The sequence below is a fragment of the Bos indicus x Bos taurus genome, chromosome 22, assembly GCF_003369695.1.
Source record: "Bos indicus x Bos taurus breed Angus x Brahman F1 hybrid chromosome 22, Bos_hybrid_MaternalHap_v2.0, whole genome shotgun sequence".
In the NCBI taxonomy this organism is placed as follows: Eukaryota; Metazoa; Chordata; class Mammalia; order Artiodactyla; family Bovidae; genus Bos; species Bos indicus x Bos taurus.
This window is the reverse complement of record NC_040097.1, coordinates 44,931,377-44,948,206: the sequence shown is the minus strand read 5'-3', so window position 1 is coordinate 44,948,206 and position 16,830 is coordinate 44,931,377. Positions and strand designations below refer to the sequence as shown.

Genomic DNA, 16,830 nt, shown 5'->3' with positions numbered 1-16,830 from the left:
AATAGTGCAAATCTGGAAACAACCCAGATGCCCTTCAATACATGAATGGTTAAACAAACTGTTTACCATTATGGTAGCTCCATGGCATGGATAAAAAGAAGAACCCACAATAAAAAGAAGGACCTGAAATAAAAAGAAGGACCTATTGATACAATGACTTGAATGAATTTTAAGGGAATTATGCTGAGTGAATAAAACTGGCCCAAAAAGGTACTAGTATATAATACCATTATACATGACATTCCTGAAATGACAAAGCTAAAGAAAAATGATTAGTGGTGACCAGGCCGCCTCTCCCCCAGGTGTGACTTCAGAAAGGCAACAAGAGGGATCCTGTGTGTTGAAATAGTTCCCTACCTTGACTGTGGTGGTGGCTATGGACCCACACATATGTTAAAACTGAGTAAAACTAAATACATACACAGACGAATACAAGTAAAACCAAAGAAATCTAAGTACCATCAGTGGATCTGCTCAATGCCAGTATCCTGGTTAGGACACTACCATAGTTCTGGGAATTGCTACCACTGTGGAAAACTGGGTAAAAGGTGCGCAAGATGTCTTCTATATTGTTTCTGAAACTGCATATGAATCTACCATCAGCTCAAAATACTTTGATATTATTTTTAAAGTGCAAATGTTCCTGGGTTATTTTTTTTTATTATAGTTGCCTTACACTGTTGTGCATTTTTGTTTTTTAATAAAGGACAATCCTCTTTAAAATGCCATGACTAGGGGCAGAAAGCTATTTCATAATTTTTAAGAAACCACCTAGCTCCTGAGTGCCACTCCTTCACCTTGCTGTCAGCGACGTGATGTGCGCTGCACAGTGCTGGAATTAGGAGTTGGAGAGCGATCCCGGCCTTGGCCTGCGGTGCTCAGGTGTGTGTGTGTGTCTATAGGTGGGCTCTGGTGTGGTGGTGAAAAAGAGACAGCCAAGGGAGAGCTGCGCCTCCCATGCTGTCGGGGAGGGTGGCCAGCTGATGAAGGTGCTGTGCTGAAAGCCAGGGAAGGGTTTCTGAAAGGTGCTGGCGCCTCAGGAACGCCCTCCTGCTGCTCTCTCCAGGAGGCCGTGGGCGGTGGCTGAACAGCCAGGGTGCAATGACTGAATCCCACCCTCCACAGGAAAAGGTGAGTGCGGGACGCGCGCGGGAGGTGCGGCCTCTGGGCAGCGGCCCGCAGGCGTGCTCTGCAGCCCAGCTGGCAGACGCGGCGCCGGGTCTTGGATGCTGCAGCAAAGGCGCCAAGGAGACTCCGAACGCTGCGAGCGAAGCGTGGTGGCCCGGGAGGGTGGGGCCGCCCAGAAATCCTGGCGGCGCCAGCCGGGTAGCTTCTGCAGGCCCGGGGCGCGCACACGCGGGGCACGTGGGTGTGGGGGAACCGGCGCCGCTGGGCCTCCTTCCTGCAGCGCCGCGGCGGCCGGGTGCCGGCGCTGGAGGAACCCAGGGTGGGTTACCAGCCCCGCGCAGGCGGCCCCCTCAGCCCCAGCCCAGCACCCAGCTGGCAGGCCAGGGGCGGGGACCGCACCAAGCCCAGCGCCTGGAGGCGCTCTCCGCGCGAGTCTCTTAGCCAGTGCGGGGACGAGGAGGGGGAGCCTCCTTCCCGCGCCGGTGCGGGAAGCCCGGCGGCTTTGTCCGGGGATGTCTGGGGGCGCGGAAGGGAGACGAAGGGACTTCCCTACCTGCCAGACCCTGGCATGGAGGAATGACTGGGATGGACAGAGCCTGGTGGGAGCACCAAGGGGCTCCGAAAGCTGCACCCTCAGCCCAGTCCGGAGACCGGCGCGGGGGGACCAGCGAGGGCCGGTGGGCTCCACGTGGGTGGACCCCGAGCTGGGCGCAGTGGTGGGGTCGCGGGTCGCCGTCGCGTACGCTCCCCTACGCCAGCGCACGAACGCGGGCATATAGCCCCTGTCACCCGCCAGTGGAGGGGCTGGCGCCGGGAGCGCGCGGGGAAGGGCAGGCGGCCGTGTTGGGTGGGTGGCGGTGGGGGGCGGAAAGAGGGGGGCGGTTCGCGACTGAGGTGTGGCCGCGGGGGAGGGGGCGGGAGGCACCGCAAGGCTTTGGCCCTGCTGCCGCAGCAGCCCCGCAGTCCCCGCCCGGCTCTGAGGAGGCTGCGGCGCGCGGCGAGGTGCCTGCCGGCCGCACTGCGGTCCCAGTCGGCGTTAACCTGCCCTCGGATTAAAAGCAAAAGGCAAAGAGAGTCCATTAAAGGGGCGTGGGCGGGCAAAGACTTTTGCGGGTTCCAGCCGACGCTAAGAGGTTGGCCGTAGGGATGTGGGAGTTGCAAGGTACCGCCAGGTGTCATAATGCGGGGAGGTGCCTCCACCTGGGTTAAGCTTCCCAGTGCGCGACCTGAGACGGGGGAGATCTTGAAGTCGGGCATTACCCATCGTAGTCCTAAACCTAGCATTAACCCTTTCCCACCCCTACTCTACACACCTTCAAATTCTTATTACTCTCTTGAGAGCTCAGTATTACCAGCCTCATTTTATGTCAAAAACCAGGACAAATTCTTCCCTCTGTTAACCTCTCCGTGCCGAAGACCCCAGAGGCAGCTCTCCGTATCCCAAGACGTGGTCACTCCAAACCCACAGTGAGCGGCTCCTGTGCTCGGCTTTTGCTCCACAAACTCGCTAGAGTGCCACCGGAGGATGCTGAAGGCAGTGTCTCGGTGGCCGCCCGGCGCCGGTGAGACTACCGCGCGAGCTCAGTGTGGACGAGCCTCGCGTCCCCCTCCCCAAGCGAGTGAGTCGGCCCTGCACGGACCCTTGGTCACTCTCTCTCTCTTTCACTCCCTCTTGGGTATCGCGCATTTTCTCAACAGAGCGTGACCTGGTAGACAATGAACTCGGATTCCCTGAGAACCCGCTCGCTCTTGTCCGGTTGGCCTCCCGAAATCTCTGCCCTTCACTGCGGCGGGCGCTGTGTGGGCACCTGGACCGCCCTTGTACTTCGGTTCCCAGCTCCCTCCTCCCCGAGCGGCGGGAGAAGGGCCTTTCCGAGTTACCTGACTCAGGTCAGCAGCCACGACGAGGCCGTCCCCCTCGCTCTGATTCCCAAGGGCAGAGCCCATGAAAGTCCGAAGCGTCTGTGGCACTCACCTCCGCCCAAGCGGGTCGATCCCCTGATGGTTTTTGTGTGTGTGTGTGTGTGTGTGTGTGTGTGTGTGTGTGTGTGTGAATGTGTTGGTGTGCGCGCGGTACGCATGTAACCGCACAGAGTAAATTCCCAGACGTGCAAGACAAAGCATTTCACGCAAAGATGGCCCAGAGTTCTAGTAAAACAAACAAACAAACAACAACAACAACCCCCCGCCCCCAACACCACGTCTCGAGGCACTGAGTCAGGGCTCGCCGCCTGCGGAGGCTTCTAGAACGTCTGCATCCGGGAGAAAGGATTTTAACTCTGCATCTCCGCCAGATCCGCTTGGAAATCACCTCCTCTGGCGATGCCGCAACAAGTGGCCCCGCTGCCTACCCAGAGTTACAGCCTCTCGGTCCCCCAAGTCCTTATGGAGTAGCTGACTGGGATCGGCAGATGGGGGTGAATGCAGGGAGGAAGACTTTATTTTCAATTGTGAAGATTCTGTCTGTCTGCGTCCTGTGGGCTGGGATTCTCCTGTCACCATCAACCTCCAACGTTAATGTAGTGGTATCATTAACACTTGGAAATGGAAAGCTTACCCATCTTCCTATTAAAAAGGTGTTGATTTTTAACCAAGCATTTTCCTCTCGACAGCCTTACACTTTACTGATGGGATTTCCCCCAACCTTTTGCGGTTTGGAGAAGCGGGGTGGTGGGGGAGGTAATGGTAGCAAGGCTTTTATTTTCAAAACAGATAGTTCTCTCCCCACCCAATTTACGAGTGAGTCGGCTTCCTCAAAGGCTCCCTCTCTAGATTTGTGCCAGAAGCTTTACGGGTAAAGCCCTTTGGGGGGTTGGTCAGTCTGCCCACCACTTTTTCCCTGCCCAGCGAAACCCAGGTACCAAGGGGTCAAGGTTCCACACTGTCACATTCCTGTTAGAAATTCCCTCGGGGGAGCAAGACGGATTGCCGGGCAGGTCGAAGTGGCGAACAGACGCGACAGCGTCCAGGGACTAAGGGCCTCGGTCTTCCTCCCGGCGGTTTCCTGGACTCAACTGAGCGCCGCGGCGGCCTCGGCTAGAAACCACCTCGCCCTAACCGAGTACAAAACTCCTTTGGACTAAAGTTTGAGAGAATCCAGTGTAGAGACAGACCTCCTCCAATCTCGTTATAACAAATAATCTTATAAGTTTACCCACATAACCACGCAAGCGGGGAGCAGGCACCCAGATTCACCGCCCCCACGTGGTGCTGGAGTTGGCGCAGACGCGTCCGCGGTCACAGCGGGGAACGTGACACCGCATTTTCTCTGAATTCCTGCCTTCTAGGGTGGTGCGGCCGGGTGAGAGGGCCTCAGGGAGGTGGGAAAGAGGCTGCGGAATTCATTCGCTCTGCAGAAGCACTGGGGCTCTAGCACAGCGCGCAACTCCGGGGGCATTCCCCCACTTGAGACAAGCAGTGGTGGTTATGAGTAATTAATAGCCGGGCTTCCCACGACCGTGCGGCGCGTCCTCGCCAGCACCACTAGCTTAGCAGTTTAATCTGACCTTTACTATGAGCCACGCGTTCCCACAGGCTGGAAACTGGATTCGCACCCCAAGACCGTCCTCTAAACCACCCTCCCCCCCTGCTTCCTGAAGAGGATCGGAGACTTGCAGCTCTCCGGTGGTGCCCCTTCTCCAGAGGAAGCAGGCCCCAGCTCCTCTGAGACTAACCCGGGAGCCATCAGACATCCCCGGGGGGTCTCCCGGGCCTCCGAGTTGGACGGTGTCTGCAATGCATCGTCTTGGGTTCTCTCTAGCACATTGTGCCGGTGTGCAGAGAGAAGGGGGAAAAAAAAAAGAACCACTTCTAAGTGCCACCGGCATCTACGGAGTGGCGATGGTCTATCCAGAGCGCCGGTGCCTGGAGTTGTGGGGGAGGGTACTGCGGCCAAGGGCAGGTTGGGAGGACCGTGAAGGCCGGCTGGCCGCAGGGGAACCTTTCCTCTCCGGGTTCAGGGTCCGGGAGCAAACCCCGAGCTGCGGCAAAAAGGGCTGGTAGGCTCTCCTGCACCCCCGCTTGCTCCCCCGCCTTCCCTGTGTCCCCCGGCTTTTCCAGGAGGAAGATGGGGTACCCAGCGGGGGTGGGGCGCGCCGGGCCGCGGAGCCGGGCTGTCACGTGCCCCCCTCTCCCCACACCCCCCGCCACTGCGGCGGGAGTTCCAATCAGAGCGCGCCAGGGGGCTCCTCCCGGGCAGGAACCACCCGGCTCGGCGGCGGAGGGTGGGCCGCCGTCACCTGACCGCCCGCCCCCGCCCCCCGCGAGTAAGGGGCGGTGGTAGCGTCTGCTCGGTTACAAATGGCCCCTCCCGCCCCGCTCGCCCGCTCGCTCGGGCTCGGCGCGGACCCGCCCGGGAGCGCTCCTCCCGCCGGCTGCCGGCGTCCCGCCGCCCTGCCCGGAGCCGGCCGGCGGTCCCCGCCAACCCCCGAGGGCGCTCCTGGCACCCAGCACGGAGGCTTGCCCGCGGAGGTCGCGCCGGGAGACTGGACCGCGGTGGCGCGCGGCTTGCCTTCCCGCAGGTGAGTGTGCCGTGTGGGCGTGGGATGCTGCGGAGAGAGTGCAGGGGCGACGTGCGAGTCCTCGGCTGTGGACGCGGGTCCGTGCAATGCGCAGGTTAAGTTTGCAGAGCGAGTCCGAGGTCTCTCTCCATCTCAACCTCCTCTTGCGGCTCCCGCGGGTTGGGGGCTCCAGCGAAAGCCTCGATTTGGGGGCGGGGGGGGAAGGGCTTCAGGAAACTGTTGCCTTGAGATACTTGACAAAGGTTGAAAAGACACATCAGGTGGAGCTAGTAGCTACAGCTGATGGGGGTTGGACAGGTGCATTCGAGTTTGCCTGCGTTTGGTGGCTCCCGGGCGAGTAGGGTGAGCCCGAGATGGGGTGAGCCTCTGCGGTGGGTCATTCCGTCCCCCAGAGCCACTTAGATGCCCAAGAGGAAAATTGCGCTGCTCTGAGGTGGTCACTGGATGTTAAAGCAGCAAACCGGTGACCCCCGTATTTCTGATATGCTCCTGTAGTAACAGAAGAGCAGGTGGCTTCAATAAAGAGTGTATGAAGCTTTAAGGCACCCAAAAGATATTCCATTTACCTTTTAACTTCTTGGCAGGATTTTGAATTAAAAGTGCTGAATCATGCAAAAAGACATGGAACGGGAAAATAATGAAATAATTGAATGAAAAATAATTTACTTCATTTTTTGGTAAAGTTTTTCAAAGCTAGTAGTCATTTTTTAAATAAATGCTATAAGTTTAGGGCGTAGGCACCAGGTATTTTAAAATCATGTTTTAAGACTGCCCTTGGCTTCCTGGCTGTCGGTTGCTTTTCTGTCTTTAGAATGAGTTGTATCTATTCCTTTATCTCATGCCACTCTACTGCCTCAAAAAAAAAAAAAAAAAAAACCAACCCAAGACATGGTTGTTTTTTTTTTTTTTTTTTGGTGTGTCCATGATCGTAAAGGGAGTGGGCGAAACCAGTCCTTGGAAATAAAAAACTCCTTCGTTGATAAATGCGATGATGGACAATTTGATTTGTCATATGCCTCTGAAGGGAATGTCAAGCTGATAACATGCAGGCTGGAGAGAAACAGAAACAGGAGTTGCCCATCGAGGAAGAAATGAGCTCTAATCCAATTGTGTTCAGTAAAAGAGCTGAAGGGAAGTGATTCCACCTGGGAGCCTGAGTCCGCGATGGTGGAGATGGAAGGGTGCCGTTTTTGATGCAAGTTCTGCAGTCAGACACCAAGTAGCATAAAGATGATTAAAAAAAAAATCAGAGTGAGAATGAGCAAAATGGGTGTGTCCAAAGACAGCTCTTGCCCATTTACTCTGTCTGAACTGCTCATGGCCTGCTGACTCATAAGGAAGCCAGCATGCTTCAGGAGGGTTGGATTTGACTTCTAAATAACCATACCTGTTAAAAAAAAAAAAAAAGAATCTTTTTTAAGGAAAAGAAAATCTTTAACAGAGACATCCATAAACAGGAAAGCTTGTCTCCTCCTCACATCTCTTCTTGAGGGAGGTTTTCCCAATTCCTTGACTTGTCACCTTCATTCCAGTCCCTGTCATCCATACTTGTGCCCGGAACATTTGGGTTGACACCAGAGATTTTTGTCTAAATCTTGACATGAGAAATAGTGGCACTCCTACCAATAGGATTATTTTAAAGGTGTTTGTGAAGGATGCTGAAACCCTGGACTATGAACGATTAATTGAATTTTCTTTGCAGCACCGTCTCCCTTGACATGGCATGCAGGGGCAGGGAGCCCCACCCTGTTTCTGAGCATCTGCATGAAAGGCCAGGAAAGGAATTCAACAATTGCAGTGGTGCAGACATAGGCAGTTGCTAGACTTGGGTGTGAACGTTTATTTAAATAATCACTAAAAGGTTGGGGGCTAGGCTTCAGTTCATAGGTAGGTCTTGGAAAAGCACAGTATTAAGTCCGTGTCGCTTGTCAGCGTGTGAAAATATCCATTTAACTTTGAGAGGTTGGTTTGGAAGAAAAGGAGTCTGAAATGAATGCTGCTTCCCCATTTTAAGATCCTGGGGTTAGAAGACACTCTTGGAAGGACAAATATCAAAGCATCTGGTGAAGCCCCAAAGAGTTCTTTGTGCTCTGGTATTCTTAACAGAATTTCTTTATCAAAGTAAGTGTTTTAGAGAGGTTTCCTTTTCAGGCAATAAACCTGCTTGTGGAATAGACAAGCACCAGGCATCTCAGAACAGAGATGCACAGCGGAAGCAGGAAGCAGATGAATGAGTTTACCTTTTGCTGCTTGGTCCTTTCATCAGAAGCCAGTCATGTCACGTCAGGTGAGAGGAAAGCCATTCCTGCAACAGAACGAGGCGATTTCAAACCTTATTTCCAATCTATGGGAAAGAAAATATTTTGCGCTGCTCTGAAGAAAGAGGCATTCATTTATTTATTGTCATTTAATTCATTTATTGTCATAGCCCTGTTAACCCATGTCGTCTACTGCAGACAGCGGGTCTGACCATGAGGAAGAGAGATAGCAAGATGACCTCTTTCCTTTTCTTCAAAAAACAAGAACAAAATTTTTCAAAAGGATGCCCACTTGATGTTACCATTTATTAATGCAAATCACTTAAATAAGAAAAAATTCTACTTTTCCCCTGATGGCTGGAGTGAATGAATGCCTTTCTGAATCTGGATGTGGTGCCCATTTATGTAACAGGATAACTGTATCTCAGTAGTTATTCCAGTCTGAGGTGAGACTCCAGGTGAAAACTGCGTGTTCTGCTCAGATTGAATGTAAATTCAAAGCTGCTGGGACCACCTTCTGCTTTTTGCCTTCTTCCTCTAATACTGTCTTTCCCCTCTCTCAAATCCTACCTAATCCTAGCACCTAGAAGGCTTTGCGGTTTCACCAGGAACACACAATCAGGTAAATTGCCAGTGACAATAGATCATTCTAAAATCAAAATAGATTTCAGCTTCAGTCTAAACATTCCATTGGGAGGATGTCTCTGGCGCTTTGCTCAGACACCAGCGGCCCCAGTAGCCTGGTTTCAAAGAGGGACTTGTCCTAAGATTTGCAATGATTATTTTGTGGAAGTTAGCCCTGCCCACTTGCATCGTTAATGTCAGAGTAAGAAGGTTCCAGAACACTACCTCCTTGAGTTACAACAGTAATGTGTACACAGCATTGTATGAGGAGCATTCCAGAACTCCCACCTCCCGGTGAAGTGAATGTGCTGCCTGAATAAACACCTGGGCTGCCTTGGCCCGCCAGCAGATCTCATTTTATATCATAAGAGATGGTTTTAGTGTACACTGAGCTTTTTTAGGACACTAGAGAGCCTTGTAGGATGGAGAGAGCCATCTGATGTCTGACTTCTTTTAGAACTGGCCTCCAAGGATCTACCTTTTCCCTTCGAGAATGTCAGGTTATATGTGTTTTTCAAGGAAATCAAAGAAAAACACACTTTGCTAAGCCACTTACTATAGGGAGTTGGAAGGTTAGTCATATTAGTAATATCATTGGCTGTAAGCATGTAAAAATTAAAAATTCACAGATTTGTGGATATGTGAGTGTTAGTAGGGAGTTGCCTTTAAAAAACTGTTTGGAAATCGATGCTTTTAAAAAAATCATGTGACGTTAAGTACTTCCACATTCATCTCTGTAATATGAAAGAATACACTTCAGTACGCACAATTTGCCACAAATGCACACATCCTACACAAACTGGAACTGCCCTTTAGAATTACTCGGTTATTTATTTTGCAGCAACTTGGGGTAGTGGGGAGAGTTTTTCTTTTTACCTGGTAGATGCCAGGCTCCGATTCTGCTGCTTAAGTATCTTAGTGCCTACGACCCTCAAGAAGGTGCAAGAGACATATACAGTTGTTCGTATCATGAGTAAAGGACATTTTTTTTTTTTTTTTTTTTTACAATATGTCTTCCTTTAGGTTGCCAGTTTAAAAGTAGTCATGCTCTAGGTTTTAGAACCAAAAGTATCACAAGAAACAGGTTTTGTCCAGATGTAGCTCGGATACGTTTCCTTTGGTCACATTGCAGTAAATCATCTTTGCTTCTCGGGGCTTCCCAGGTGGCTCAGTGGGTAAAGAATCCACCTGCCAGTGCAGGAGACATAAGGGACATGGGTTTGATCCCTGGGTGGGGAAGATCCCCTGGAGGAGGGCATAGAAACCCACTCCAGTATTCTTGCCTGGTGCATGCATCTTTGTTACTCATGAAATTGGGAAGCTACCTGGACTGCTAATGACCTAAATACGTTCGTCTTACAGGTGAACTTTGATATGGTGGATGGTGACTCTTCTCCTGCATGCGAGTGGTGGTTCAAACCGTAAGTTCAGCAAACCAAATAATCAGATATCAGTAATTCTAGAGCTCTATGCAGAACCGTTCTTTCTATTTTCATTCCTTCTGCCCAGGACTCTAGCCTCATAAGTAAGAGTCAAGAAGGAAGTAACATCATCCCGTTGGGTAGGCAGAAGGATGTCCAACTTAGACCAAGTTACTTTGTTCACCGTAGAGCAGTGTGACTGCCATGACAGCTGCCCATTGGTGTTTTTCTCTCCCTGTCCCCGTCGCATTCTCTTTCTGGTAACAGAATATGAACCTTTAGTGTCTGGGCAGTGCTGAATTGATAATTCTCCAGATGTCACGTCTTTCTGTGTGGCCCTGCCCCTTCTGATCTTCTCCTGGCTCAAGCAGACAGATCCTAATATGTAGACACACGTAGGAGCAGCATCAGAAAATGTCGGATGAAATCTTAAGTCCGCTGTCGAGCTGGCTGTCCTACCATATCTATTAAGCAAAATATTTCTTTAGCTCAGCTGACGAAGGTCACGCTCTCAGGACTGGTCCGCTTCAGTTATAAAATGGAAAGTATTACAGTACACAAGAGACCGTTGCTCTTTCACGCAAAGACATTGGATGGTGTGGGACTGCATAGATTTCCTGGGGATGGGTCCACCTTCTCCACTTCTGGGTATCAGGTACTTCTAAGTATGGCTCTTTACTGTCTGTTCTCAGAAAGAGACCCAGAGGAAGACCCTTCCCTGCTTCTTCAGAGACCTCAACATGTAATTTAAGATTTTTGGAAAATCCTTAGGCATTTCAGGCATTTATTTCCTGTATGTTTCATCAGTGGTCAGGTTCTAGAAAGCTGGTTGATTAGGAAAAAAATTTTCCCTGCCTTCTCTTCTCCTTGCTTTTCTGTCTCCCTGTCTCTGTTCCCTTTGCCCCAAATATGGCTTTCCGTGTAATTCAGTTTACTAAATATTTCTCCATTTTTGGTTTCACTGCAGAGTTTATTGCTAGAGCGGGTAATAGACTTTCAACACAAATAGTATATTGATCACTTGAAATCTTGTTTGAGCTTGACTGAATATACATAATGGGGTGTCAATCGGGGAAAAAAATCTCATAATAAATGGCAGGCGACTTATATTCATGAGAAAAAAAAATGTCTCAGGCAGCACACAAAATATCATGTTTACTGTAGCATGACAGACTGATTCTGCCAGTCTCCTCATGTTCTTCGGGTGGCTATTTAATAGCAAAGGCAAGGTTAGAATACCAAGATTCTGGAACCATTCTTTCTTTGTTTATATGGGAAGGCATTTCTGCACACTCGATAGAGTATAAACATCTTCTCGAATCACAGCCAGCAAGAAAGATCTTTTCTACCTGAGGAATTCAGAAATTGCAAACAAATCTGTTGAAGTTGGTGTATATTTAAAATCAGATACTGATTTATGCAGTCCATATTTTTTAACTTTTTACCATGTGTGTATCAGTGCATACACTCGCTGTATGCAAATATCATTTTCAATGTGTACATGGGAGAGCACGGTATATTTAGAGAAAATCCTGCTTTACATAAATTATTTTTAAGAACAACTGAGCAGAGGAGTAGCCATGCGTTAGGAAAGCGAAATCTTTTTTTTTTTTTTAATTTCCTATCGAATGCTAAGTAAAGGAATCTCAGCTTTAAAGTATTAAATGTAATTCTTCAAAATCGATTTTCTTGATAGAGCAGTGATTATGATGGCAAGTATTTCTGGGAAAGTAGTATTTTTGATTACCTTCTGATGCTGACTTTTCTCTGACTCCATTGCTGCTGGTTGTCTGTGTGGAATCTGGCCCCAGAGGGAACGTGGGGTATTGTAGGAGCTGTCATCCGGCTTCCCCTCAAAACTCTGTGGGGTATATTACACTGTCCCAGTCCACGGGGTGGGGTCAGCCTAGCTTCTGTAAGGAATTCTTAGTCTCTTGTAAGTGAATGGAGCCAACATGCTCTTTGCTTATCAGGTTTTAATTTGCTTTTTTTAACGGCAAAAATCAAATAATACTCTTGACAATCAGACAATCATCTCTTCCAGTTCCTTTATTCTATTCAAGATTTTTAAAAGCGGATTATGGCAGAATTTTCACTTCTTAAATCTCAGGTCATGTCCCAACAACCAGAAGAACCTACTTATCCCAGAGTGTGTATAAAGGACCGATGAGGCTATGAGGGTATAAAAGACGTGACATCAGGCTCTGATCATATCTGCTGTTTTTCTGTAGGGCTTTGAGCACTTTTGCCTGTTTTCATCTACTTCATTAAAATGCTTCTGATTTGTTGTTTTTTGGTTTTTTTTGGTAAGGTTTCTGATTAGCAGTAAAAGAGAAATGCAAAGGTTGCTGAGAAAATGGGATTATTTGAGAACTAGCCAGTTGCAGCGACTCAACAGTATATGATTATAGGGGAGCTATGGATTTTAATAATATCTTTCGTAAGTAAAACATTGCCTCTATATCGTCCCTTACGTATGTATACTGTTTTGTGACAAGTTAGAAACAATTTATAATGTGTGCTTTTTTTGCACAGAGAAAGGCAATCACATTCAGTAGTTGAAGCTTGGGGAAGTACGCTGGTGAGATTTTAGCAGAAACTACCTTATATGAGATTTTAAACTTGGGATTTAGATATTTGAAATGCGTTCTTAACTTTTAACCTGCAGAGAAACAAATGTCTGCAAATGTTAAAACTTGACCTTACTGGGTGTCACTAGTAAAAGGGAAAAATAAAATTGCAGGGCAGAGAGAATGGGAAGGAAAAAATTTCTCAGAGAAATTTGAGTCTAAAACCTGCATTTGCAGTCCTTGCTGTTCTCTTAAATTTTGGATCATTTTACCGATTTATTATAATCAAGTGAAGGGAGAAAAAGAATAGGAACGAAATAGAAGCTTTGTGAGCTATTTTCTGATTAAAAGATATCCAAGATTACATGTTGGTAATATAAATACCTACTTTTAATAGATAGCTTTCTTACCAGTTTGTACCATCTTACAGTGAGGATATTTAAAGACAAGTTGAAGCACATACCTTTTCTAGACCTTGTCAGTAGAACTGAAAACACCATATACTCACCAGGTGCTTGCTAAGCTTTTATGTTGCTGTTGTTTAACACCTTTATTTACCACACATTTTTAATATCTAGTTGAATTGGCAGCCATTTCAGAGAAATGGACGTTACAATTTCTGAGGTTTGATTTCTACATACGCTTAGTGAACATCAGGGAGTAACTAAAACTCCTGGATTTTTGCTTGCTTGCAAATACAGCATTTTCAGAAGCAAGAATCAGAGCTCTCTTCTGTTAGAAGCTGCTCATTTAAAGTGATCCTCATTTAACAGAAGAATTGCAGTGGGACAACTTTTCCTTCCGACAATGATTTAAATAATAACTAGGCTGATGCGATGGATTAGGGTAATACTACTTTTTAAAAAATTGGTTTTTTCACTTTAATAAAGAACACACGGAGGCAAAATAAAGATAAATTACAGTGTATGAATTCAGTTATCAGTGAAGTAGTAGTTTGTATATTACTGCTAATAAATCTCACTTTACAATTAATAAAAAGTTTATTTTCAGGTTTAATTGCTCATGTTAAGAGAGAATCAACAGATAAAACTTGCTTAGGGCATAGAACTGCTGCTGAGCTTTGTGTGAATTCAGTTTATTAAACCCCAGAGCCTCTTAAGAATGAAATTTTGCTATTTGCAGCAACACAGACGGACTTGCAGAGTATTATGCTCAGTGAGATAAGTCAGACAGAGAAAGACAAGTACTGTGTGCTCTCATGCATACGTGGAATCTAAAAAATACAGCCAACTAGTGACTATAACAGAAAAGAAGCAGACTCACAGATACAGAGAGCAAACCAGTGGTTACCAGTGGGGAGAGGGGAGGGAGCGGGGCAGGATAGAGTTAGGGGACTAAGAGGTACAAACTGTTAAGTATAAAATAAGCTGCAAGGGTATACTGTAAAACACAGGGAGTGGAGCCAGTATTTTATAGTAACTGTCAATGGGATATAACCTTTAAAAATTGTGAATCAGTATACTGTACACCAAAAAAATCCCTATCTGCCATATAAAAGGGGATAACTTGGGGTCGCAGTCAGCTGATGACATACTATATTAATATGTTAATGATATGTTAATATATTTTCTATATCATGTAAATATATACTTATTACAAATATAGTGTTATACTATAATTATTAACAAGCCTGAACCATTTCAGTTTCATTGGAAACCTAATCCTGAGAAATGGACATAGCCAAATGTCCTATAATATGAAAGAATATAGGCTCAACTGTTTGCCCAGCTTAGTGTTAGCTTGAGGTACACGCTATTGCAAAAATCGTTTTCTTAGTGACAGGCTGATCCACCATGGTTATGGAAGAATTTGGTGAAAGGTACTTCGTGATGGTTTTTCTGTGATCATTTTGATTTTCGTGTGTATATTTGAGGCGAGGGGGCGTGGCTTTCAGGAATTATAGTCTCATTTTTAAAAATAAAAAAAGTGAAACCAGTTAATCCCATTTTCAGGTGAAACTTCTTCATCTTGCTGTGGTCTTTCCTCCCTTAAGACCTTGCTTTGGTCGTACTGACAGGCGTGGACCTGCAAACCCATTGTCTGATGGGCTTGATTTTGTCTCAGCCAAACAGAGGGAGTGGTCAGCCTATGAATTCTATCCCCAGCCAAGCATTTGAAATTGATGTTATTCTCCAGCAAGTGGCCACACCCTCTTCAGAGTCATTGTTTCATCCCTGTGCCGCTTGTATGCTCCTACAAACACACCTATGCCTCTCCGAAAGTTCTTCAAAATCATTTTTCTCTCATATTGTTAAAAAGATAAGCATTCAAGATAAAACTTAAAAATATGAAACCTCCTGTAGACCCACAATGTCAGGCTCGTCCACTCTCATACAGGCTCTGGAAATAACCTGGAGAGCTTGAATTTTCAGCCTAGGCAGAGTTCTGACTCAGGACTTTATATGAATGCTCCTTAGGAGACAGAGTTTAGCCAAGATTTGCAGAGTTGAGATGCTGGATTAAAGCAGACAGACAATCTCTCAGGCAAGGATTTAACTGGATTGTTAAAAAAAAACAAACAAAACAAAACCAGCACGAAGGTGAACATGTATAGAGATAGATGTTCCTTCTTCAGAGATGTCAGTGAATGCAGGAGAATCAGCCAAAATTCCAGAGTTTTCTTTTTCCTCTTTTGTAACAGTCCAGGGACATCATTGCCAGTGACCACGATGACTAATCATTCTTAATTTTTCTAGCTCTAAACGCAAGGCTGACTGATCCCTTCAAGAGCGGCCTTCTTGAGCAGCATTGTTCAATGGAACTTTCTGCAATGACAGGAATGTTTGCTTTCCGCACCATCGGGTACAGAGCCACACGCCATGTGGAGCTACTGAGCGCTTGAAGGTGGCTAGTGTGACTCAGAAACTGACCTTCAAAACCTTATTTGATTTTAATTAAAATGTAAATTAAAAAAGCCACATGTAGCTGGGGGCTGCATGTATTGGACAGTGTTACCACAGACAGTCAGAAAAGTGAGTCAGCTTCGCATAGAGTCCTCTTTATGGGCGATATGAGCAAAAGGCCCTGCACATTCCAGAAACTGGGGACCACCCCAGTGCTGACCACCGTGTGCGCGCTCTCCGTGTGGTGGCCTCCGCAGGGCTGCCGGGCACATCATGGCTGTGCCGTTGCTGTTGTGCTTCCACATTTTTATTTATTTATTTGTTTAAAAATTTCGTTGGAGTATAGTTGATTTACAACGTTGTTAGCTTCAGGGGTACACCGAAGCAAATCAGTTAGACATATAGCTATATCTACTCTTATTTTTAGATTCTTTTCCTCATATTTTAAAATAGAACTGCATCCTCCCAGATCAGATCCAGTGCACGATACTGTTTGTTGTCGTTGTTCAGTCGTGTCTGACTCTTTGCGACCCTGTGAACTGTAGCCCACCAGGCTTCTCTGTCCATGGGATTCTCCAGGCAAGAATACTGGAGTGGGTTGCCATGCCCTCCTCCAGGGGGTCTGCCCGACCCACGGATTGAACCCACATCTCCTGGTTGGCAGGCAGATTCTTTACCACTGAGCCATCAGGGAAGACCCCCTCGCCAAAAAAAAAAGATGATACTGTTATTCCTCTTTTTTTTCTTTTTGAATTATGGGAAGAACGCTTAAAATGAGATCTAGCCCCTTCACAGATTTTTTTTTTTCCCCCACGTACAGTGTAGTATTGTTATCCATAGGCGCCGTGCTGTACAGCACATCTCTAGAATGTATTCCTGTGGCATAACTGAAATTTCATACCCGTTGGTTAGTAACTTCCCATTGCCCCCTACCCCCAGCCCCTGGCAACCACCACTCCATTCTTTGCTCTCCTGAGTAGGACTATTGTTGCTCAGAGACCCCGTCCCCAACGGGGTAGTCTCTTCCTTGTCCCAGAACCTCTCTGGGTCCTGGCTAGCTTGTTTGGTTATGACTGTATGTCTGAGGTACTCTTAGAATTCTGGCTTTAGGATACGAGGTTTAGGGGCACACGTCTTGATTTGCCCTTCTAGAAGGTTCTTCCACTACTTCGTCCTTCTTTTTGTCTCTGCACCCTGTTGCCCACGACTAAAGCTTCACCATCTATTTATCAACACATGTATTTATCTCTGTGTCTAAAAGGGTTTTACGTCCAGTGTTCTTCAGTACGGACCCCCTCAGACAAGACTGATTAATAAGTTACAGCAACTCGCTTATTCTGCAGACACAGGCCTCTTCCTCAAGGCAGTGAAAGCTTCCTCTATAAATGGAAAGGGTCTTCTAACTGAATTGCCGGTGACGTTTTCAGAGCCTGTCCTTGAGTAAG

The 16,830-nt window shown here is 47.3% G+C and overlaps 1 protein-coding gene and 1 long non-coding RNA gene across 2 annotated transcripts in view; both read left to right on the top strand.

Annotated features, from left to right (window-relative positions):
- The first annotated feature begins 676 nt into the window (after positions 1–676).
- Positions 677–3,725, top strand: LOC113880919. Its single transcript, XR_003507879.1, has 2 exons — positions 677–1,131; positions 2,507–3,725. It is a non-coding gene; the product is annotated as an uncharacterized LOC113880919 (long non-coding RNA).
- A 1,243-nt stretch (positions 3,726–4,968) lies between these two features.
- Positions 4,969–16,830, top strand: part of LOC113880470 — a 126,860-nt gene continuing 114,998 nt past the window's right edge. Inside the window, exons 1-3 of the mRNA XM_027522644.1 lie at positions 4,969–5,010; positions 5,088–5,648; positions 9,893–9,951. Of these exons, the coding sequence (XP_027378445.1) occupies positions 4,969–5,010; positions 5,088–5,648; positions 9,893–9,951 (662 nt within the window). The remainder of the gene's footprint in view (positions 5,011–5,087; positions 5,649–9,892; positions 9,952–16,830) is intronic.